This window comes from Lates calcarifer, linkage group LG21, assembly GCF_001640805.2.
Source record: "Lates calcarifer isolate ASB-BC8 linkage group LG21, TLL_Latcal_v3, whole genome shotgun sequence".
Classification (NCBI taxonomy): Eukaryota; Metazoa; Chordata; class Actinopteri; family Centropomidae; genus Lates; species Lates calcarifer.
Genome location: NC_066853.1, coordinates 441,243 through 464,588, shown reverse-complemented (window position 1 = coordinate 464,588; position 23,346 = coordinate 441,243). Strand labels below are relative to the sequence as shown.

Genomic DNA, 23,346 nt, shown 5'->3' with positions numbered 1-23,346 from the left:
TTCTAAGAAGAAAGGCTTTTGTAGAAGAGCTCAGAGATAAATGAAATGACCAGTTGGAAGCTTAGTGGTGGAGACGTTGACGTCATGTGACCGTGGTGTAGTTGGTTTATAGCCTAACATTAGCTTTTTACTTCTGGAGATTGGATTTAGGCTTCAAACATCAGAACAGTGGTGTTCATCTGTGAAGATGATCTGATCAACTAAACCTGAAGGATCAGAAACTTTAGCTGCTCACTGTTTATTTTCTGGAATAATCCAAGAACAGACTTCATTGTCTCACTGGTTTATGGAAGACACCCACACAAACACAGCATCTTGGGCTTTTTTTGGTGTTTACACCTTACAATTAGTTTTAGAAGTAGTACCTGTGTCTGTAGTTCCAGTCATTGTTATGGTAGTAACATTACCACCAGAAGTCGTAGCAGTATAGTCACACAGGTTCCATTAATATTGGCAATATTGAGAATGACAGTGGAACGAGTAGCAGTAGTAGTCACCCAAGTAGTACTGTTACTGTCAGCAGTAGCACTAGTAGTACTACAGTATTGTCCTTAAGGTGGTAATGAACCAGCAGGAGATTTACAGATTTAAAGTTAGTGTTAGGCGGTTGTTTTTTTGTGGACTTGGAAATGTCATCAGTCTCAGCCCATGTACTGTCCACATCGAGCTGAGCACACCTGTTCTTGCTCTGCTCATTTTATCAGGACACTGTATGACTACTGTGTGGCTAAGTATCCCAGGATACATTTTGTGGTGATAGGAGAAAATATGAGCCAGACTCAAAGCTGTGATCATGTTTGTCCCAGGACACAGTGTTTGTTGGACATTGTTCAGCATTCACTTCCAGAAGACTTGTTTCCACTTCCCAAAAACACAAGGCATCCAAAACTTCCCAGTGTCTACCACCTCTTTTGCACAGTGGCTGTTAAGAGTTGCAGCTGAAAGATCATCTGTGCATGTTGCGGCATGATGTGAAAACCAGCAAAGGAAGCTGGCAAATTTAAGAAGCAGGTCTCTCTACCTTAGCTATAGAGAACTCCTGAACCAGCAGTTCTATGCTGTGAATACATAGCTGCAGCCTCTGAAGTTAAACCTTTTGTGTAGGAGGTGTCTGAGGAGGCCATAGAAAAGGACTTTGCGTCGGCCTCAGTGAGGTTCGTGTTTTTTGGCCTTTAATTGTGGAGAGGACTGGCGATCTGTACAGGGTGTACCCTCCTCTCACACAATGACAGCTGGGATAGGCTCCACCCCCCCTGCAACCCTTAACAGATAAGTGGTATAGATGAATGGATGAAGTGTACAGAGACGTGTAAGGTCACACTCCTCAGTGCAACACCCACTTTCTAAACTACATTCATTACAACATTATGAGCTCTGACAGCAGCAAAGCAACTTAATCCCTTTACTTTCACCTGCTTTTACTTTTCACTTTGTAAAATTATTTTATGGCCTAAGTTTAAAAGTGAATTTCTAAGTTGTGCTGTTAACAGTTATTTTAGTATTTTATTATATAGAGTGAAATTTCAAAAATTCATAACTGCCCTTGTCTCAAATTGATTTTAATTAATTGCTTGTAATTTATTTTAGTATAACACATTAAATATTATAAATTAAATTTACATTCAGTCTGTTTTTTTTTTAAATATTCAAACATTTCCATGCACGATATTAGAAATGATTTGCTGATACATTTTTATGTCAACTCATATCTCAGTGACTTGATGACTTTCTGTAACAGAAGAGATTTTTACATGCATTTTGTATTTTGGACATTTGTAATCCATACATGATAGGATTCAGAAGTGGTTGGAGTATCACAAAATACAGAGACAGAATGATTCGTACCATGCCGGGTACACTGCTCATATCAAATCTACTTTGCAGGATTTCAAATAAACAACCAAAAGAAAAGTTGAGCAGAGAAGCAAGGTGAGGTGTGCAGGTACTGACAGCTTTTTGTCTGGTCTGTTTAGAACCAGAAAAACAAATCTTTAGAATTTTAACATAAGAGAAAAGGATTGGAAGCAGAGGGACTACAATGGACAGAAAAACACCAAACAATCCATGGATGTTACTCACTGTGGTGTCAGAACAAGCCAATTTAACAATTAGGTAGTTTCTGCAAAATAAGCTGTTTAGTATGTTTCCACACAGTGTCAAACGGAAGTTTAAAGATATATTAATGATACATCTGACAAAAGAGTACAACCATATAACAATAATAAAGATAATCACCTTGTTAAATGTCATACGTGTGCTATACTGCAATGGACAACAAATCGCAAGGTATCTGTCATAAGACATGACGGTTAGATTACATAATTCTATATTAGCATAAGAATACAAGCAGAAAATCTGCAGGAAACAAAAGGGAATAGAAACAGTGTGAATGTCAGAGAGGATCTGAAGCAAAAGGAATGGAAACAACCCTGTACTACCATACAGTTCATTTACAAACAGGCTGCACAGAAACAGGTACATAGGTTCATGTAAACTTCTGTTCATACAGATAATCACTATCAGAGATGTGTTGACAGTAACAATTACTGTGTATAACAATGCAATTATCATGAAATAAAAATATCTCAGTGTTCCAACACTTATATATGCTTCAAGAATGAAATAAGATAAAGTTGAATTCAACATCCTTATTACCAACTCCAACAATTAATTAACTGTTTTTGAAAAATGTCATTTTTGACATTGTAATATTTCCCAGTCTTTACACTGGTAACTTATTAACACTGGATTTTTCCTTAAAATTAATCAACAAGTGCAATCACAAATCTCACAAGCAGCCAAAACTCGCCATTTACTGCTCTTCCTCACAAGACCTTTAAATCTGTTAATGACACACAATCTCAACAAACACAGTTCAACATCTGTTGCCTCTTGTGCAGCAGACTACTGCATCACCTCCGTCACCTGCAGGATCACCTCCACCATAGACCATATAGTGGAGGAAATAAGTATTCAACACACAAGCATTTTTTTCATTAAACATATTTCCAATGTTCAGACCAGATATTGGTATTCATTCCAATCCATCAAAAAGACTCGAGCTCAAAGCTGACACACCAGAAACACTTTCTGCTTGCGAGCACTTTCCTTAGCATAGTGCGTTTTTAACGTTTCTTCGCACTTCACGCACCAAACGACGTGACAACAAATATTCAAGAAAAATTTATCATAAGTCTGGTTCTACTTGGCCTATCAACACAATTTATCATGAAACAGACTCAGCGAGGCAGTGTCTTGCTGCTACGCCATCTTAAATCGGTCACATGATTTGTACGCCCCGGTGCGACCAGCGACTCTAGAGTGTTAAAGACACATCCAGTATGAAGAAACTAATTTCCTTCAGTGTTCAGGTGGATTTAAGCCCATTCTTCTGCGCAGACAGTCTTCCAGTCTGGAAGATTTCTGGGAGGCCACTGATGAATCTTGATCTTCAGTTCCTTCCACAAATGTTCTGTTGGGTTTAAATCTGATGATTAGCTGGGCCATTCTAACACTTTTATTTTCTTCCGCTGGAACCAAATGATAGTCTCCTTTGCAGTATGTTTTGGATCGTTGTCCTGCTGGAAGGTCCACCTGAATCTCAGTCTCATTGTCCTGGAAGATGACAACAGATTCTTCTCAAAGATTCCTCAGTACATGGCTCCATTCATCCTCCATTCAATAATTTGGATATTGCCAGTGCGATGAGAAAAGAAGAAACCTCATAACATGATGCCTCCACATCTAAACTTCTCTGTCAGTACAGTATTTATAGGGTCATATGCAGAGGCATTTCTCCTCCATCCATTTTTGCCTCATGTAATCCACACTACATTCTCTCAGTAATCTACAGGCTTCTCCAAATGTTGTGCAGCAAACTTCAAAAAGGTAGGAGAACTAATTAGTGGAATCAGCTGTTTTACTGTTTTTTTATACTGTGTTCAAAACTTTTTGCCTTTGTCATACTTATTTCCCCCACTGCAGCTATTTACTGACTGACTGAATTAGAAAACTCAAAATCCAAAAATCTAGAAACAGCTCAAGGTCAGTTACATCACACTGAGGTGTTTTCTGGTCTGACGCCACATCAACAGGATGACAACGTTTGGTTCTTTAAAACTGTTAAAAACCACTTAGGTTGTATTCCTCCGCCAACCAGTAAAGTTGCAGTTCATTAGTGTGTTAACTTTTGAGTTATGGCCAAAAATGAGTTTTGGGGGGTCACAGTGACCTTTAACCTTTGACTACAAACATTTAGTCAGTTCATCCTCAAGTCACAGTGAATGTTTGTGCCAAATTTATAGAAATTCCCTCAAAGCATTACTGAGGTAGAATGAGATGGAAGGCTGAGTGGACAACCTGATATCATAAGCCTCATAATCACAAGCTCAGTCCACTTTCACAACCAGACCACTGTTATGTTACGCAGTGCACTAAATCTCCTGACAGCAGCAGCAGTCACATACAAAAAGAAAATGTATAACTTCTAGTAGTTTCTACAGCAGGCAAGAAAAAATGTTTAAGACCTTTGTAAATAACTCAGGGTTTGGTTAGGCTTCCCTACAAAACAACTAGATTGGCTTTAGGGAAAGACTTTGATTTGGGTTAAAATTACTACCTCATTCAGATTAAGGGACCTTTATTTTCATGGTTACAATAACTATCATAACTTAAGGTTAGGGGACATCAACTGGTCATGATTAAAAGAAAGCCACATTGTTTCCTGTTACTGACTGACAGTCAAACAGTGGCCTCCTAACGTTAAATCTCCCACAACCACTAGAGGGTGCCGTCACTTGAATGTATACATAGTTTTTTTTATTGTTTTTCTTAGTTGTTGTTAACAGAACCCACCCATCCCCACTCCTCTAACCTTGACAATCAATTGTGATATCAGAACATTTGAATTAATTATTGTTATTACTATTATTATTAATTATAATAATAATTATTAATTAATATTATAAATTTATGCACTTCTTATCTTCCTCTCTGTAACTCCATGTTGTGTAATCATAAAGCAGTTTCCCTACAGGCATCAATGAAGGTAAATTCTCTTTTGGGGGATTTACTGAAACAGCTGATGCTGTTGTTTTTTTCATTCTCTGTTAACTGGTCAAGGACGTCCACTATCTCCATTAAGGCTCTTCTGTTTCTACTAAAACTCTCATACCTGTCATTCATCAAAACATTGATACCACAGGCACAAAAACAAAAGGTATTTCTTCTAAACTTCACCCTCTTATTTGAACGTACTGATCAGTTAATGATAACAGCTTTCTGCAATAATACTGACTAAAATAATCTCCAAAAGTCTAAATGATCAATCATCTCAAACACACATCACATGGCTTCATGTCAACATTTACTTGATGTTGAAGGTGATTCACACATAAGTACAGTCTGTTGAACTGCAGCGGTGCTATATATACATTTTGAACAAATTCACAGCTATAAAATCACATCATTATACTGTTGGAGGATTACAGAACAGGAATTTTTAACTGAATCTTTCCAATCATATGTGAACCTCGGCATGTTACATTTTGTTTGCAATTCCCTACTCTAACATTTCAAATCACCACATTCTACATTATTCAGTGACAGACAGTCAGTGTCAGGGAGTTTTCCATTTATTTGAAAGTTCTTTAATCAGCAAATGTTTAATGACAAAACTTACAAATGACCCTTATAAATACTCAACATTTTATAACAGAGGAGATGTTTAATACGTTTGTCGTATTTTGGACATTCGTAATCCATACATGATAGGATTCAGAAGTGGCTGTATGATAAGAAAATACAGAGACAGAATGATTCGTACCATGCCGGGTACACTGCTCATATCAAATCTACTTTGCAGGATTTCAAAGCAGCAGCCAAAAGTAAAATTCAACAGAGAAGCAAGGTGAGGTGTGCAGGTACTGACAGCTTTTTGTCTGGTCTCTTTAGAGCCAGAAAAACAAATCTTTAGAATTTTAACATAAGAGAAAAGGATTGGAAGCAGAGGGACTAATACAATGACAGCAGTGGCAAAAAGTCCATAGATGTTATTCACTTTGATGTCAGAACAAGCCAACTTAACAATATGGTAGTTGCTGCAATACAAACTGTTTATGATGTTTCCACACCGTGTCAACCGGATGTTTAAGGATAAACTAATTAGAAATTGAGCAAAAGAGTAAAACCATAGCACACCAATAAAGATAAACACCTTGTTAGATGTCATACGTGTGTTATATTGTAGAGGACAACAGATAGCAAGATACCTGTCATAAGACATGACGGCTAAATTACAGAACTCTACTTTTCCATAAGTGTGCAAGCAGAAAATCTGCAGGAAACAAAAGTGAACAGGAACAGTGTGAATGTCAGAGAGGATCTGAAGCAGAAGGAATGGAAACAACCCTGTACTACCATACAGTTCATTTACAAACAGGCTGCACAGAAACAGGTACATAGGTTCATGTAAACCTCTGTTCATACAGATAATCACTATCAGAGATGTGTTGACAGTAACAATTACTGTGTATAACAATGCAATTAACATGAAATAAAAATATCTCAGTGTTCCAACACTTGTATATGCTGCAAGACTAAAATAAGATAAAGTTGAATTCAACATTATTCTTTAAAATCACAAAATTATTACCAAAGGTTTTTTTACTCTAATAATTAGCGGTTTGCTTCAAAACGGTCAGCTTCGACTTTAAACACTGACCTTTCCCTTAAAATGTATCAACAATCACAGCAATCACAGAAAATCTCACAAGCAGCCAAAACTCACCATTTACTAATTCTTCCTCACAAGACTTTTAAATCTGTTAATGACACACAATCTCAACAAACAGTTCAGCATCTGTCACCTGTTGTGCAGCAGACTACAGCATCACCTCCACCACCTGCAGGATCACCTGCTGCTTTATAGAGTCCACCCCCCATAGACAATACCTGTTTATTGACTGACAAGTGCAATGACTGACTCACTGAATTAGAGAGCTCAGAATCCAATAACCCAGAAACAGCTTGAGGTTAGTGCAACAGGTCAGTTACATCACACTGAGGTGTCTTCTGGTCTGACACCACATTAACAGGATGACAATGTTTGGTTCTTTAAAACTGTTAAAAAAACCACTGTTAGAACTACTGTAGAATTACCACTTTGTGGTTGTGGTCCTCCACCAACCACTAAAGTTGCAGTTAATTAGTGTGTGAACTCTTGAGTTGTGGCCAAAAATGAGTTTTGTGAGGTGACAGTGACCTTTAACCTTTGACTACCAACATCCATTCAGTTCATCAGTCACAGTGAACGTTTGAGGGAATTTCTATAAATTAGGTACAAAGTGTTACTGAGGTAGAATGAGTTAGCCAGCTCAGGGTTGGTTTTGATTCCCAAAGCCGAGTCAAAGTCCTTCCATGAATCAAATGCCCTGCTGCTGTTCACCCTACTTTTCCTCCCAGCGTCAGTCCAAGTCCAAACAGCTTGGTTAGGTTTAGGGAAAGACTGTGGTTTGGGTTGAAATTATGATGTCATTCAGGTTAAAGGACGTTTATATTCATGGTTAGAGACATCCCTGGTCATCATCATAAAATGGCAGCAGCTTTCTGCAATAATACCAACTAAAATAATCTCCAAAAGACCAAATGATCAATCTTCTCAAACGCGTGTCACATTATATTGTTGGCCACTACAGAATATATGAACATATGCTATTTTAAAATTTATGCATGTTCAACTTCATTCTGAAATTCTTTAACATTTCAAATCACCACATTCTACATTAATCAGTGACAGACAGTCAGTGTCAGGGAGTTTTCCATTCATGTGAAAGTTCTTTAATCAGCAAATGTTTAAAGACAAAACTTACAAATGACCCTTATAAATACTCAACATTTTATAACAGAGGAGATGTTTAAATGTTTGTCGTATTTTGGACATTTGTAATCCATACATGATAGGATTCAGAAGTGGCTGTATGATAAGAAAATACAGAGACAGAATGATTTGTACCATGCCGGGTACACTGCTCATATCAAATCTACTTTGCAGGATTTCAAAGCAGCAGCCAAAAGAAAAATTCAACAGAGAAGCAAGGTGAGGTGTGCAGGTACTGACAGCTTTTTGTCTGGTCTCTTTAGAACCAGAAAAACAAATCTTTAGAATTTTAACATAAGAGAAAAGGATTGGAAGCAGAGGGACTAATATACTGACAGCAGCGGCAAAAAGTCCATAGATGTTATTCACTTTGATGTCAGAACAAGCCAACTTAACAATATGGTAGTTGCTGCAATACAAACTGTTTATGATGTTTCCACACCGTGTCAACCGGATGTTTAAGGATAAACTAATTAGAAATTGAGCAAAAGAGTAAAACCATAGCACACCAATAAAGATAAACACCTTGTTAGATGTCATACGTGTGTTATATTGTAGAGGACAACAGATAGCAAGATACCTGTCATAAGACATGACGGCTAAATTATAGAACTCTACATTCCATAAGTGTGCAAGCAGAAATCTGCAGGAAACAAAAGTGAACAGAAACAGTGTGAATGTCAGAGAGGATCTGAAGCAGAAGAACGGAAACAACCTGTACTACATACAGTTCATTTACAAACAGCTGCACAGAACAGTACATAGTTCATGTAACCTCTGTTCATACAGATAATCACTATCAGAGATGTGTTGGCAATAACAATTACTGTGTATAACAATGCAGTTAAAATGAAATAAAAATATCTCAGTGTTCCAACACTTGTATATGCTGCAAGACTTAAAATAAGATAAAGTTGAATTCAACATTATTCTTTAAAATCACAAAATTATTACCAAAAGTTTTTTTACTCTAATAATTAGCGGTTTGCTTCAAAACGGTCAGCTTCGACTTTAAACACTGACCTTTCCCTTAAAATGTATCATAATGACACACAATCTCAACAAACAGTTCAGCATCTGTCACCTGTTGTGCAGCAGACTACAGCATCACCTCCACCACCTGCAGGATCACCTGCTGCTTTATAAACATCACTCCACCATAACCCATACCTGTTTATTGACTGACAAGTGCAACGACTGACTCACTGAATTAGAGAGCTCAGAATCCAATAACCCAGAAACAGCTTGAGGTTAGTGCAACAGGTCAGTTACATCACACTGAGGTGTCTTCTGGTCTGACACCACAGTTAACAGGATGACAATGTTTGGTTCTTTAAAACTGTTAAAAACCACTGTTAGAACTACTGTAGAATTACCACTTTGTGGTTGTGGTCCTCCACCAACCACTAAAGTTGCAGTTAATTAGTGTGTGAACTCTTGAGTTGTGGCCAAAAATGTGTTCTGTGAGGTGACAGTGACCTTTAACCTTTGACTACCAACATCCATTCAGTTCATCAGTCACAGTGAACGTTTGTACCTAATTTGAAGAAATGACTTCAAGGCGTTACTGGGGTATCACGTCCACAAGAATGAGACAGACCTCATCAAGAAGGCCTCTAAATTCAGTACTTTAATACTTCTCACAACCTGCAGATACCCTGGGTCAAAGGTTGGAGAAATCTGAAGACACTTGTTATTACTGACATGTGTGGCTGTTAAGTAAACTGCACCCTGCACCTTATTGATCGTGCACATGTTTGCACTCAGTTGAGTACGCCAGCATGAGAATCCATAAAGTTCTTACCAATCCTGTCCGTCTCTTTACCAGCCCTCACTGTATGTTTGCTGGGGGTGCACGAGTCGCAGTCCAACCATGCCAAGAACGTTACCAAGCAAACAAGCAAAGGTTAGCCTGATAGCTGTATTTTAGCTATACTGCAGGAATGCAGCTATGGATTGTTAGCCGATGAAGTACTTATCAAACAGCAAGCTTGTTGAATTGTCAGCCAGATCATCCCCATGAGTTTGGATGATTTAGCAGATGTTATCCATCCGGAGTAATTTGATTACTGATCTGTCCACATAACCAGGCAAGCTAACGTTAGAAAGCATTAGTCAGTTAAAACCACAGTATCACAATTAATTTCACAGGCTTTGTAGTAGCTCACCTGTCCAATTGGAAGAGAGCCAGCTCAGGGTTGGTTTTGATTCCCAAAGCTAAACAAAGGTCACTCCATGAATCAAATGCTCTGCTGCTGTTGACCCTACTTTTCCCCCTAATGTCAGTCCAAGTCATGTTTGGCCAAACAGGCATCATGACATAAAGTTTTCTATTTTTGTTCTTGTGTGAAGTTTGTGTTGGAGAATATCTTGTGCAGTGATCTGGTCGTTTCGTGACGACAGCAGACTCCATTACAGAGCTAACGATAGTACTCAGGAGCGAGCTTCCTGAAAACTCAGCCCAACTTTTACATAGAAATCAGTCTATGGGGTGTTATAGACAACGGAGACAGTCTGGAAATCAATCATTTTCTATGTCACCTTACAATCGTTACACACATTGGTAATAAAAAGCAATTACTACATGTAAATTGCTTCAAATTCTTCCACACACTGCCCTTAAGGTTTGGTCAGGTTTCCAGACAAAAACAACTTGGTTAGGTTTAGGGAAAGACTGTGGCCTGGGTTAAAATGACGATGTCATTCAGGTTAAAGGACCTTTGTTTTCATGGTTAGAGACATCCACGGTCATGATTAAAAGGAAGCCACGGTGACTGTCAGCAGGTAACAGGAAGCAAACAGTGGTCTCCTGTGTTTAAGTCTGACATTACTTGTGAGGGGCAAGACTCAAATCTCCCACAACTGCTAGAAGGTACTGTCACTTAAAGTAAACAAACGTTTTATGGTTTTTGTTGTTAACAGAATCCTACCTACCCCTTCTCATTTCTTGAGAGGACATTCTCAGTTAATTAGTCAAGGATGTCCACTGTCTCCATTATGGTTCTTCTGTTTCTACTGAACCTCTCACACCTGTCATTCATCAAAACATTCTCATCTTCACCCTCTTATTTAAAGGCGTTGATCATTTAATGGTAGCAGCTTTCTGCAATAATACCGACTAAAATAATCTCCAAAAGACCACATGATCAATCTTCTCAAACACGTGTCACATTATATTGTTGGCCACTACAGAATATGAACATATGCTATTTTAAAATTTATGCATGTTCAACTTCATTCTGAAATTCTTTAACATTTCAAATCACCACATTCTACATTAATCAGTGACAGACAGTCAGTGTCAGGGAGTTTTCCATTCATGTGAAAGTTCTTTAATCAGCAAATTTAAAAAAGATAAAACTACCACAGGCAAAACAAAAGGTGTTTCTTCTAAACTTCACTGAGCAGCTCCTTCAGCGATGGGCTGCTTCACCCCAAGTGTGTGAGGGAAAAGTATTCAAAGACCTTTCTTCCTACCTCTGTCAGACTCCACAACTAGCTCTGCTCCCAGTCGGACCACTCTCACACAGATTATTTCATACTGTGCAGTGTCAGTATTCAAATCCAATTTGTTACTGTGTAGATAGTCCCGTTTATATAGTTCATACTGTTTCAATTTTTTATATATTGTCTGTGTTTATATCTTGTTTTGTATTTACTAGTATTTATTGCTTGCATATCGATGCCTTTTCTAATTTGCTGTCCTTGTTTGCTGCTGCAGCAGTGTGAATTTCCCCACTGTGGGACTATTCAAGAATAATCTTATTCCAACTGACTCTTTCCAATCATGTGAACATCTGCATTAAATTACTACATTAATCAGTGACACAGTCAGTGTCAGGGGTTTTTTTTGTTTTTATTCTTCAATCAGCAAATATTTAAAGACAAAACGTTACGGAAGTAACTGTTCTGATTTGTAGTCAAAAGGTTGTTGGTGTCCATTGGTGGACAGATGTGTAGGTTCTCAGTCATCCAGTGCTAAAGTTGAAGACAACTGGACTTCTTTTAGGTTACGTGAAAACATTTCACCTCTCATCTGAAAGGCTCCATCAGTTCTAAAAGTAGGTTGGGAAGGCAGGTGACAATTTTATATCCAGGAACATTCCTGGATTTTTAGACAAATCAGAACCTCACACCATTCAATCAACTCCAAAATTCTACCAATTGTTTTTTTTTTTTTTTTTTTTTTTTAACCATGTCCTCACCCAGTCCTTGGTACCTTAGTACTGTTAACTCCACCAAGTCATCATGGTTATTTCCAGATATCTTCTGTACACACAAACAGAAAATAAACATTTCACCTTTCAGTTGTTTTTAATCAGCACATCTCAATGGACAATATTGTGAATAATTTATTGTATCTGCACAGTATTTTTATGAGCAGTCAACATTTTTAACAGAGGAGATGTTTATACGTTTGTCGTATTTTGGACATTTGTAATCCATACATGATAGGATTCAGAAGTGGCTGTATGATAAGAAAATACAGAGACAGAATGATTTGTAGCACACTGGGTAGACCTGTCATATCAAATCTACTCCGCAGGATTTCAAAGCAGCAGCCAAAAGAAAAGTTCATCAGAGACACAAGGTGAGGTGTGCAGGTACTGACAGCTTTTTGTCTGGTCTGTTTAGAACCAGAAAAACAAACTCTAAGAATTTTAATGTAAGAGAAAAGGATTGGAAGCAGAGGGACTACGACGGTGAGAACAATACCAAACAATCCGTAGATATTATTCACCTCAGTGTCTGAACAAGCCAACTTCACAACAAGGTAGTTATGACAATACAAACTGTTTATGATGTTTCCACAAAGCGACAAACGGATGTTTAAGGATAAAGTAATTAAGAATTTCACAAAAGAGTACAACCATATCGCAAAAATGAAAACAGCGACATGAGTTGATGTCATTCGTGTGTTATATTGTAGAGGATGACAAATAGCGAGGTATCTGTCGTAAGACATGACGGCTAAGTTTAAAAATTCTATACTTCCATATGTATACACACAGAAAATCTGCAGGAAACAAAAGGGAACAGAAACAGTGTGAATGTCAGAGAGGATCTGAAGCAGAAGGAATGGAAACAACCCTGTACTACCATACAGTTCATTTACAAACAGGCTGCACAGAAACAGGTACATAGGTTCATGTAAACTTCTGTTCATACAGATAATCACAATCAGAGATGTGTTGACAGTAACTATACAAACATAAAGCAAACCAGTTATCATGAAGTAGAGATATCTCAGATTTCCAAGATGCAAATAAGCGCCAAATATAAAGTGAGATGAAGTTGAGATGTTTGAATTTAATATCATTTTTGTTTTAGGTGACAAATCAAGCACAGTGTACTAATACTGAAAACATTTCTCATCACTAACCCCCCACAATAAGCTTCTTTGTTTCACTGAAAGGCATCATTTTAAGACAAACAGTGACATTATGTTTCTGAACTTCATACTGACACCTTACCAACACAGCTTCATGAGCTTTTTCATTTCCAGTGTCAAATGAAATGTGAACTTACCCAGGCATCAAACTCCCCACCCTCACTGACTGTTTAAAGACAAGCCTGTTCCCCTGCTGAGCTGCAGACTGAAGTGGTCAACTGCTGCTTTTATATCCCTCCAGAACAGGTCAGGTTATCAGCACCAGTACGACAACTAGGGATGTAACAATACATTGTATATGACGATACACATCGTAACACTGTAAAGTTTTACTGCAATGTGACTGATGTGAGTGATCAAACTCATTCCCCCTCTCCCCTCCTTCCTCCTTATTTTCTCTGACAGTTAATATTTTTTAGACTCTTCATCTCTGGCAGCTTTAATTCACAGCAGGAGATGATGTGAACTTGTTTTCACTCGTCATGAATTTATTTCCTCTTTGGCAGCAGAACATGTTACAGCAGATTCACTCAGATTAATTCCTGAACTAAACAAACACTTTAATGGTCGATTCAATCTGGTTAGCCTAGCAACATAGGCTAACATTACATTAGGCTACGGCTGCAAAGGGGCAGAAAATTTCTGGTAAGTTTCTAGAAACTTTCCATGGGATGTTAGGATGGGGAATTTTGGAATTGGAAACTTTCCATGGGAGTTTATGTTAATTTATTCAAACTGTCTCATGTTCAAACATAAATTCATGGTTCATTGGTTCAGGTGCAGAGGTCTTCTAATAGAGTATTTTTTTTATTTACTTGTCTTTGTTAGTCAATTGTCTTTAAAGTTGTCATTTAAAAAAAGAGATTTTGGTATTTCATTATTATATTTTGCACTGTAGTCTACAGAATAAGAATAACCACAACTGAATATATTGTTATATATATCGTGAGTGTATAAAACCGTGCAGTGACAATTTCATCATTATGTCAGTAATGACAACGGAGAGAAATGATTTTGTTGTTGTTTTCCCACAGATGTGATTTTAAATAAGCAGGAAAAGATTCAGAAACCTCTTGAAATCATTAAGTGACACATGCACTTTCTGGTAAACAGACACAACCTGCACCATGTGCATCCTCCCCCCTCCCTCTACTGAAACCTGATCTCCTTCATCTTTTCAGTCTCAGCTCATCAGACACAACCGCCTTGGTTAGTCCAAAACAACTACAAAGTCATGTTAATCACATAAAATCAAAGCGATTTAAGCTCCTACACCAGACCAGACAAAACCAGAGACCAACCCAGCTCTAGTGGAGTCACTGAGATGATTCATGGGACAGGACATTAATTAAATAATTACTGCTACACAAAACGTAATGTGTATTTTTTCCGGCTTGAACTAATTTTTGCTTTGTGCTTGTGAACTACGAGATAGTTTCCGCTCTTGGAAAGGACTAAAAACTAAAATTACACAAACTAAAAAGAAACAACAAATCAGTTTTTAAAAAACATTCATACATTTTCCTGTTGGACACAGATGCCATAAATGAGGATCTGTAGTTTATATTCACTCCCTCAAGATCCAAACTGACATAAATATAAAAGTTAAAAATACATAAAATGAAAAAAGACCCTTGGATAACATGAAAATCAAAGATCCAAGATTAGACACATATTCCATATTTCATCACCAACAGCCACAAGATAGAAACCTACTGAAAGCACTGACCCCAGCACCAAGGCCTCACTGGTTCCAACTAAGTTAGCTTAAGAAAAAGCTGTTTTTGGCCTAGATGGAATTATAGCTCTGCAGTGACCAATGAACAACAAAATACAACTTAACTGTCCTTTACAAAGACGTATTTCAGTGTTTTCTCATGATTTCTATGATTACACGAAAAGATGCCATCACTGAATTGAGAGAGACGTCATTTCTCAGCATCTGAAGTGAGCAGAGATCATGGGTACCTGTACGTTAAAGACGTCTGCAGAGAAACTGATGACTTGTGCAACCCTGCTCATCAACCACTCAGACTGATGTATTCAACATCTTGTTGTGACGAGTTGAAAACGTCAAACCAAAAGTATAAAGGTTTAGAAAATAGCCCTGATGGAGCTGGTTCCACTGTTCAAACTGGGGAAAGTCGTCACCCAACACCCACCCACCCCTCTCCTCTGAGGACAGTCTGATTCTCCAATATCAACTGTTCAATAAAGACAAAAACTAAATCTAAAAACATGCTTGACAACATCTCAGAGTGCTACCTAAGCCGGTCTGTTGGTGTGCAGATGGAGAAGCACCACCTACAAATCACCTGCTGAACATGACAGAGGGTTCTAACAAAGAAAGTCATGGACAGTCAATGAAGGGTTAGGGTTCGTGAATGAAGGACAGTGACAGCTCGGAGTATCTTCAACAAGAATCTGGAAGTTAGAATTCATATACAAACTTCTTTACTGACCATTAAAACTAAAACTTTCTAACACTGGAGGGAACTCAGTTGTTGTCCATCCTGAGGCATCTGAGGGGAGGTCATTACCAGTCCTCTGAGGACCAGTGAAACCAGTCCTGAGATCTGCTCAGGCTCATTGGTCTCACTGGTAAACACTTCTGTAATTTGCTTCACAGGGAATTAGTGGAAACTGTGGCTAATGTGAAGATGCCTTAGGGGGAAAAACATGTTGACATGTTGAAATGACCTTTGACCTGAGGGACCTCATTAATGAACTACGGTGATGTAACTTTGGCCAACAGCTGAGGACACAGCATTCTCTGAGGGCTTGTTTGTTCAAAACTCTGGACTATTGTTTGTGCTAATCACTAATAAAGTTTTATTAGTGATTCATTTAGATCAACACTCTCAGTGTTTTCATATCAACATGTTAGTGAATCCACGGAAAATTCTGCAGGGTTGTTTTTTAAGCCTCTTTTAGCTCCTGTTTGGGGTTTATACATTGATTTTAAATCATAATTATAATAATCAGGTAAGACAGGGTTTGAGCATCAGGTATACTGGACACAGATCTGACAGTTGCCTCTACACCTGGTGAAGCCAACTCAAAGTTCACAAAACTTTTCTTACAGCTTTTTACAACTTAAATGTAAAATCATAACTCGTGATAAAAAAGTAGAAGTTTTCAAATTTGGATTTCAATCTACTGAAAATACAGAATTACTGCCTTGTGGTTTTATGAGTCCACCAACCAATCCACCAACCAGTCCAGCTGCTGTTGCCTTTGACCTCCAAAATCTAACCAGTTCATCCTAGAGTCTAGAGTTAGTGCCAGATGTAATTAAAGTCCGTCCAAGCAGTCATATCACGTATACAAGAAAGTGAGGTCTCCGTCACCCTGACCTTTAACCTTTAAACACCAAAATCTAAGTCATTTCTGAGTCCAGGTGAACATTCATCCAGCTCCCACACTGTGAGAATAACAGACGTACTTGCGTCCATCTAAGCAGCCACGGTCTTAAAATGAGAAGTGATCAGGGGCAGTGTTGATGCATTACTGTGCTGAGACAGCGGAGGGTGACTGACCAACAAAGAACTGGTCTGAAGTCAGTCATTTTAAGGCTCATTATCATGATAGCTACATGCTCCTATAGGCAGGTGAATAACATTTGTTACACACACACAGACACACAAACATGCAACAAAAATAAGAAGACATGGTGTGGTGTGTTGTGTAACATGTAAATGTGTCTCTTGGACATAAACAAGGAAACATTACAGGACTTTAGAGGCCTGAGGCTGAACTGCACGAGCTGATGACAATGATCTCAAATACACCAACAACAGGTCAGAGAGGTCAGAGAGGTGAGGAGAGGTCAGAGAGGTGAGGAGAGGTCAGAGAGGTGAGGAGAGGTGAGGAGAGGTCAGAGAGGTCAGAGAGGTGAGGAGAGGTCAGAGAGGTCAGAGAGGTGAGGAGAGGTGAGGAGAGGTCAGAGAGGTCAGAGAGGTGAGGAGAGGTCAGAGAGGTCAGAGAGGTGAGGAGAGGTCAGAGAGGTGAGGAGAGGTCAGAGAGGTCAGAGAGGTGAGGAGAGGTGAGGAGAGGTCAGAGAGGTGAGGAGAGGTCAGAGAGGTGAGGAGAGGTCAGAGAGGTGAGGAGAGGTCAGAGAGGTCAGAGAGGTGAGGAGAGGTGAGGAGAGGTCAGAGAGGTGAGGAGAGGTCAGAGAGGTGAGGAGAGGTCAGAGAGGTGAGGAGAGGTCAAAGAGGTGAGGAGAGGTGAGGGGAGGTCAGAGAGGTCAGAGAGGTCAGAGAGGTGAGGGAGGTCAGAGAGGTCAGAGAGGTGAGGGGAGGTCAGCTGACAGAAGGAGCTGATGAACCCTTGGTGTTGAAAACAATGGTTTCTATGATGCAGACGTGGACGATTCAGCATCGATGCATCGTCACGGATTTCAGCCTCCTGACGTCGCTTGTTGATTTTCTGGACAATAAAGTTTTAAAGTGTAAAATTAATCCCCATAGCTGAATGGTTAGGGTGCATACCACATGGGCCTCAGTGCTCTGAGCAGCTGGTCGCTGGTTTGATTCCCGCTCTGGCTGGACTTTTACTGCAGGTCACTGCCCTACTCTCTCTCCCTGTTTCCTGTTTCTCTTTGTCCTGCCAATAAAGGCTAAAAAAAGTCCTGCTGTTAGCGACGCAGAGGGAGGACACAGTGAAGCAGACGTTTGGACACATGCTGAGGACGTGTTCACACACAGATAAACAGTTCATTTATTTTGGTTTATGATGTGTTGACGCAGTGGGAGCAGAAGACTGTCGGTCTACCGACAGGTGGGACATTAGCACCCCTCTGACCTCTGACCTCTGCTGTGAGGTACAGGAACACAACACTGATCACAGGTTATGTGTCCTGATGTGTATGTTTCTAATTTAGTGGGATAAGATCAGCGTCCCTTTGTAAACCAATCATCTGTCAGCGCCCTGCTGATGTCACCGGTGGCCACGGCTCGTGGTTGTGAATCAGTTATAACTGTCCTCAGTCGGAGCCTGAGCCTCGGAGCTCTGTCGTCTCCCTGCAGGTTCACTGATGAACTGTGGTGTGTTCTCATGCTGTTGATGTTTCCATGTGAGCAGTTTATAGTGAACATGTTGAACCAGTCTCAGGTTGAGGTCCTGGTCTTATCAGGTTTTAACGGGCTGAACCAGCTCAGGTATCTCTACTTCTGCATCACGTGTGCGAGTTATCTGTTGATTCTTCTCTTAAACGTTTCCATCCTGGCTCTGATCTGTGTGAAGCAGAGTCTCCATCAGCCCATGTACATCTTCCTGGCCAACCTGCTGTTGAACACGGTGACTGGCTGTGCAGCTTTTTATCCCAAGCTGCTCCACGACCTGCTGCGTGACGTGCAGGTCATCTCCAGGACCGGCTGCCTCCTGCAGGCCTTCTGCATCCACATCTATGTTTCTGTGGAATGTAACATCCTGACGGCGATGGCGTTCGACAGGTACGCAGCCATCGCACACCCGCTGACCTATCACAGCCTCTTCAGCTCCTCCACAGTCCACGGCCTGTTAGCAGCTGCCTGGGTTTTACCTGTGGCCGGCTACACCTGTCTGCTCTCTCTGAGCGGCCGACTGCCGCTGTGTGCGTCCTCTGTGAGCCGGACATTCTGCGACAACAGATCCATCACTTATCAGTCCTGCGTCGACATCTCCGTCATCAGCCTGATGGAGATCGTGTTGGTCAGTGCCTTCGTCTTCCTGCCCGTGCTGCTGATATTCGGCTGTTACATAAAGATCCTCGCCGTCAGTTTCCAGGTGTCTAAAGGCAGCAGAGCCAATAAGGCGCTGTCGACCTGCATCCCTCACCTGGTGACCTACACCAGCTTTGTCCTCAGCGTCATGCTCGAGGTGGTGCAGCCAGTGCTGGCCCAAAAAAACTTCCCTCCTGTGATCAGAGTGATCATGTCGATGGAGGGTTTCCTGCTGCCGCCGCTGCTCAACCCGCTCATCTACGGCCTCAAACTGCCCGACATCAGGAACCACATCAGACCAATGTTTAAAACTGCAGCACGAGTCAGACACACAGGACCACCTGTGACCCCCAAACTGACCGACTGACCTCTGACCTCTGTTCAAACTGTCCTCTGCTGCTCAGTCGGACATCACTCCTTTCTCTCTTTGAGCAGAGTGTTAACATTGGTCTTCATCAGAAAGCACCTGAACCTCACCTCTATCAACACAATGCAGATAGTAATGAACTGTTAAAGGCGGCTGCTTCTTGATGTTTTCATCTTGTGTTTTTACTCACTGACCTCTCATGACACAAACACAGACTCACTCCTCAGGTTGGAATAATTCACGATAACAACAATGATAAAGTGTAATTGTGACTCAAATGACTGACACACACAGACAGGTGTCAGCAGAAGCAGCTGAGTTAAACAGAAAGATTGTAAGTGAGAATAAAACCCAGAGTTTGGTCTTTTCCTGTTGAAAGCTTCTTATCTGAGGTTGAACCGACTCTGAACAGATGCAGCTGTTTCACTGCAGAGTCAAACAGCAAGGTCAAGTTTTTACTAAAACCTGAACACAGTAAAGACTTTAACGCTCTGGTCAATTTCAGCAGAAAAAACTTCATGTTTATTTTACTGAACTCTGTCTGTTTGTGATTAAAACTAGGCTAATCTGAGTCAGAAATCTTCAGCAGCTCTGACACCAAAGGTATGGACATTTTTATTCCTAAAAACACAGAGACTCATTTTTATGGTTTTTATGTTTATGGAGAGATAAAAAGAGATAATGTGTCAACAGCATGAAAGCAGAAGTTTGAAGCTGGTTTTACGATGTTCAGATTCCTGTTCTGGACATTTTTAATTAGAGAACGACTCATTTACATGTTTGAAAATCAAAGTTTACAGAACTGAGATGAGCTGAGAGAGTTTCACTGTGATATCTGTTCATTAAACATTTTAGCCTGATATGTCCTGTATGACGATGTAACACATGACATAAAAGGAGAGCAAAAGGAAAGTGATGTTGTTCTGGAGGTTTCTTTGTATCACAAGCTTCAACACAACTTCATGATTCTGTTCTCTGGGAAACAGACACTTAAATGTGTTCATTATAACTCATTCAGACAACTCCTCATTACTGCTGCAGATAACAATAAAACCATCAACAAACCACTGAATAAACTGGAGGGTTTATTAAACTATGTCCAATATGACAGGTCGAGGGTTGATCCATAGCCCTGAATGGTTATCGCCTCTCTGATCAGATGTGATCAGCTGATTGTTACCACAGGTACCTCAGATACAGAACCATGAAGACAATCAGTCAGTCTCACTGCTGCATGAAAACAGCTTCAACCACATGTCACCAGTCAATCAGTCTCAAGTTACAGTGAAATCGGCCAAAAATGTCATTAGTGACGTCACTGTGCCACATCATATCATTCATGGTAACACCAGGACCAATTCCTACACTAAAATAAAAGGTTCCTATCAAAGATACAGCAGCGTGATGACGGGTTGGTTCATTCACCTCGACCGCTGATGAGGAACTGTTCTCTAACAGACGAGCTATGTCTGTTGTTTGAAAGCAGGGTCATGGTCGACTAGTTTCTCCCTGTTTCGAGTCACTGTCCTGTTTTCTAATGTTCTAACTCTGATCTTAAACCAGATGGAGGACTTTAGTCCTCAGATCTCATATATATAACAGTTCATATAACAGTTAGTACACTATTAGAACCTTTTTCAATCGCCAAATCACTGTTCAGTGTGTTTTTCATATTGTATCCTGTTATTATTTTACAAACTATATCTATATTGAACTTGGAAAACAAACTTCTTAGTCAAACAGAGACAACAAACGTCTGTAGGTGTGAACTCAGACTGAACCGACAACCAGCAGAACTAAAACCAGACAACAGACTAAAAATTATTAGTAAAATGTTGTTTGTATTTTTTCATTTCAGGACTGTTGAGGATCTGGACTCTGTGGATCAGTGGCTTCAGAAGCTAAACTACTGGTTAAATATCTGCTGTTTTTCTGAGTCTGTCTCAGCAGAGTCCAAACAATGTGTGGTTAAACACCTCCACCTGCTGGTCACACAGATACATTACACTCACCTGTAACTCTCATTTGGCCTGTAACAAATAAACCATTCAACATTCAACAGGTATTTTAGACCTTCAGAGACACTGAGGACATTTCACTGTGTTACTAATTCAGAGACCTCTGATTGTCACGTGACCTGGAAAATCGACAAACCGACATGTTCCCAGAGTCGACCTCCACAAATCAACCAGCTCTTTAACTTCCACTGTTCAAACCTGCAGCTCATTAACCTTCAATAAAAGATGAAGAAACTGACCTGAGGTCCTGAAGCTGCAGGTTTTCTGTGTGGGTTCAGGTCTGTCTGGTTCCACGTGGACTCAGCTGGATCAGAGTCTACCTGATGAAATGACGCAGAATAAACACGTCACATAAAATAAATAAACATAAAACCTTTACAACAACTCATAAACTCTCATTTAATATGTTTCCTGATCATCGTTTGAAAGGTTTGAAGGAAAATCTGAATTATTTATTAATGTGCATTAATTTTGTTGCTTCAAAATTCCCAACACTTTCATTTAATTAAGATCACAACATCAATAAAAGTTTCAGTTGTTTCACTGAAGTGAAACGTTAAGAAGGAAGCTGTTTCGTTATGTTGGTGAAACTTTAAATATTCAAAACTTTAAACATTAAATGTAAGATTTTTTTTTAAACCAGTTTGAGGAACATCTGTGAAACCTTGAACTGACTCAGTGATGAGCTGATAAACTGTCACTATCAACAGGCTCACTGATCATTAGAATCTGATCAATATTCAACATTAATGATTCATAACTGACAGTTATTTTCAGTCAGATTTTATCTGCACAGCACTTTTCATACAAAAACAATGTAACACAAAGAGCTTCACACAATAAAAACTATAAGCATATATGTGTTTATGTTATAATCAGAAATCTTGCAATGAGAAAACATTCTTTAGATTAGCAAAATAAGACAGTACTAGAAAAGTTAAGTGTGAAAAAATAACTAAAAGAGATGTGATGTAAAACCAGCAATAAAAAGTAATTAAAGGGGAAAAAAACAAAAAACAGAATAAAAGAATAACTCAAGTAATAAAACAAACACAAACGTATAATAATAAATAAATTAAAATCCAGACTAAACATTTAGCGCTCAGGTTTTCAGGATCACTTAATTGTTTAATCTAGAAAGTCGCTGACAGTGATGGTGGGTGTGTTCAATGTTTAATCATTAATGTGAACACTGTGAAGTCAATAAAACATGTTTGAGTTAATTCAATACTTTTCTACTTTTTCTAATGTTCAGATTTCTGTTCAGTTCCATTGAAAATTTATGCTAATTATTGTATTTTTAATTCGACAATATCTGTAGTTTCTCGTTTTAAACATCAGGTTGAAACAAGCATTTGATGTCACCAGGTAAACTCTGACTCACCTGCGGTCGACGTTGAGTCTCTAACGTCCTCAGCCTTTCAACAAACAGGTGAGATCCTGGTCCAGAGATCCTGGTCCAGGTCGAAACAGACCGAATGTTAACTTATTTTTACTGATGTGATCAATGATAAGTTTCAGCAGGAAACCGGAGAACGTTACACGCCACATGAAAGTTTTGGATTTAAAAACTTTCTTCTTCTGTTTATTTTGTTTCATGGCGGTTAGCAAACAGCTCTTAGCTTCAGTACCGCCACCTGCCGGACTGGACGGGCACTAAAACCATTTATTATCCTACTGATTCCTGAGCTTTCTGATAAAATACGAAAATAGATCTGCACTAATCAAATCACATCAATCAAAATGTGATTTGACCTGACTTCGCGACAGTCTGCGGCTACAGCTAACAGCTAGCTAACGTTAACGTTAACATAAACGACCCTGACGATCAGCTGTGACTGTTAACATGGACTCACACACGGTAACTTCAGCTACAATAAAGCACTTTCACACTTAGCTGTCATGTTTACCTTAAATTATGGAGGCTAACTCTGTTAGCACAGGATTAGCACGGTGTCGCAGGTGGCCAGGAGCAGTCACGCTCCAGGTGT

General features: G+C 39.5%; 5 protein-coding genes across 5 annotated transcripts in view; 1 reads left to right on the top strand and 4 right to left on the bottom strand.

The window, feature by feature from the left end:
- The window catches only part of or55e1 (odorant receptor, family 55, subfamily E, member 1), a 134,693-nt gene extending 134,380 nt beyond the window's left edge, over nt 1-313 (bottom strand). The window contains 1 exon segment of the mRNA XM_018704896.2: nt 207-313. The gene's annotated coding sequence lies outside the window, so the exon portion shown is untranslated.
- A 1,397-nt stretch (nt 314-1,710) lies between these two features.
- Nucleotides 1,711-2,646, bottom strand: LOC108902856 (olfactory receptor 10A6-like). The gene has a single exon (XM_018704867.1). It carries the CDS (start codon nt 2,644-2,646, stop codon nt 1,711-1,713), a length of 936 nt encoding a protein of 311 aa, XP_018560383.1.
- A 3,079-nt stretch (nt 2,647-5,725) lies between these two features.
- Nucleotides 5,726-6,625, bottom strand: LOC108902857 (olfactory receptor 52E4-like). Its single transcript, XM_018704868.1, has one exon. It carries the CDS (start codon nt 6,623-6,625, stop codon nt 5,726-5,728), a length of 900 nt encoding a protein of 299 aa, XP_018560384.1.
- A 5,620-nt stretch (nt 6,626-12,245) lies between these two features.
- LOC108902887 (olfactory receptor 10A3-like) lies at nt 12,246-13,563 on the bottom strand. The gene has a single exon (XM_018704898.2). The coding sequence runs from the start codon at nt 13,194-13,196 to the stop codon at nt 12,270-12,272; it is 927 nt and encodes a 308-aa protein (XP_018560414.1). The 5' UTR covers nt 13,197-13,563; the 3' UTR covers nt 12,246-12,269.
- A 4,436-nt stretch (nt 13,564-17,999) lies between these two features.
- On the top strand, nt 18,000-19,337 carry LOC108902858 (olfactory receptor 6N1). Its single transcript, XM_018704869.2, has one exon. The coding sequence runs from the start codon at nt 18,204-18,206 to the stop codon at nt 19,335-19,337; it is 1,134 nt and encodes a 377-aa protein (XP_018560385.1). The 5' UTR covers nt 18,000-18,203.
- The last annotated feature ends 4,009 nt before the right edge of the window (nt 19,338-23,346 follow it).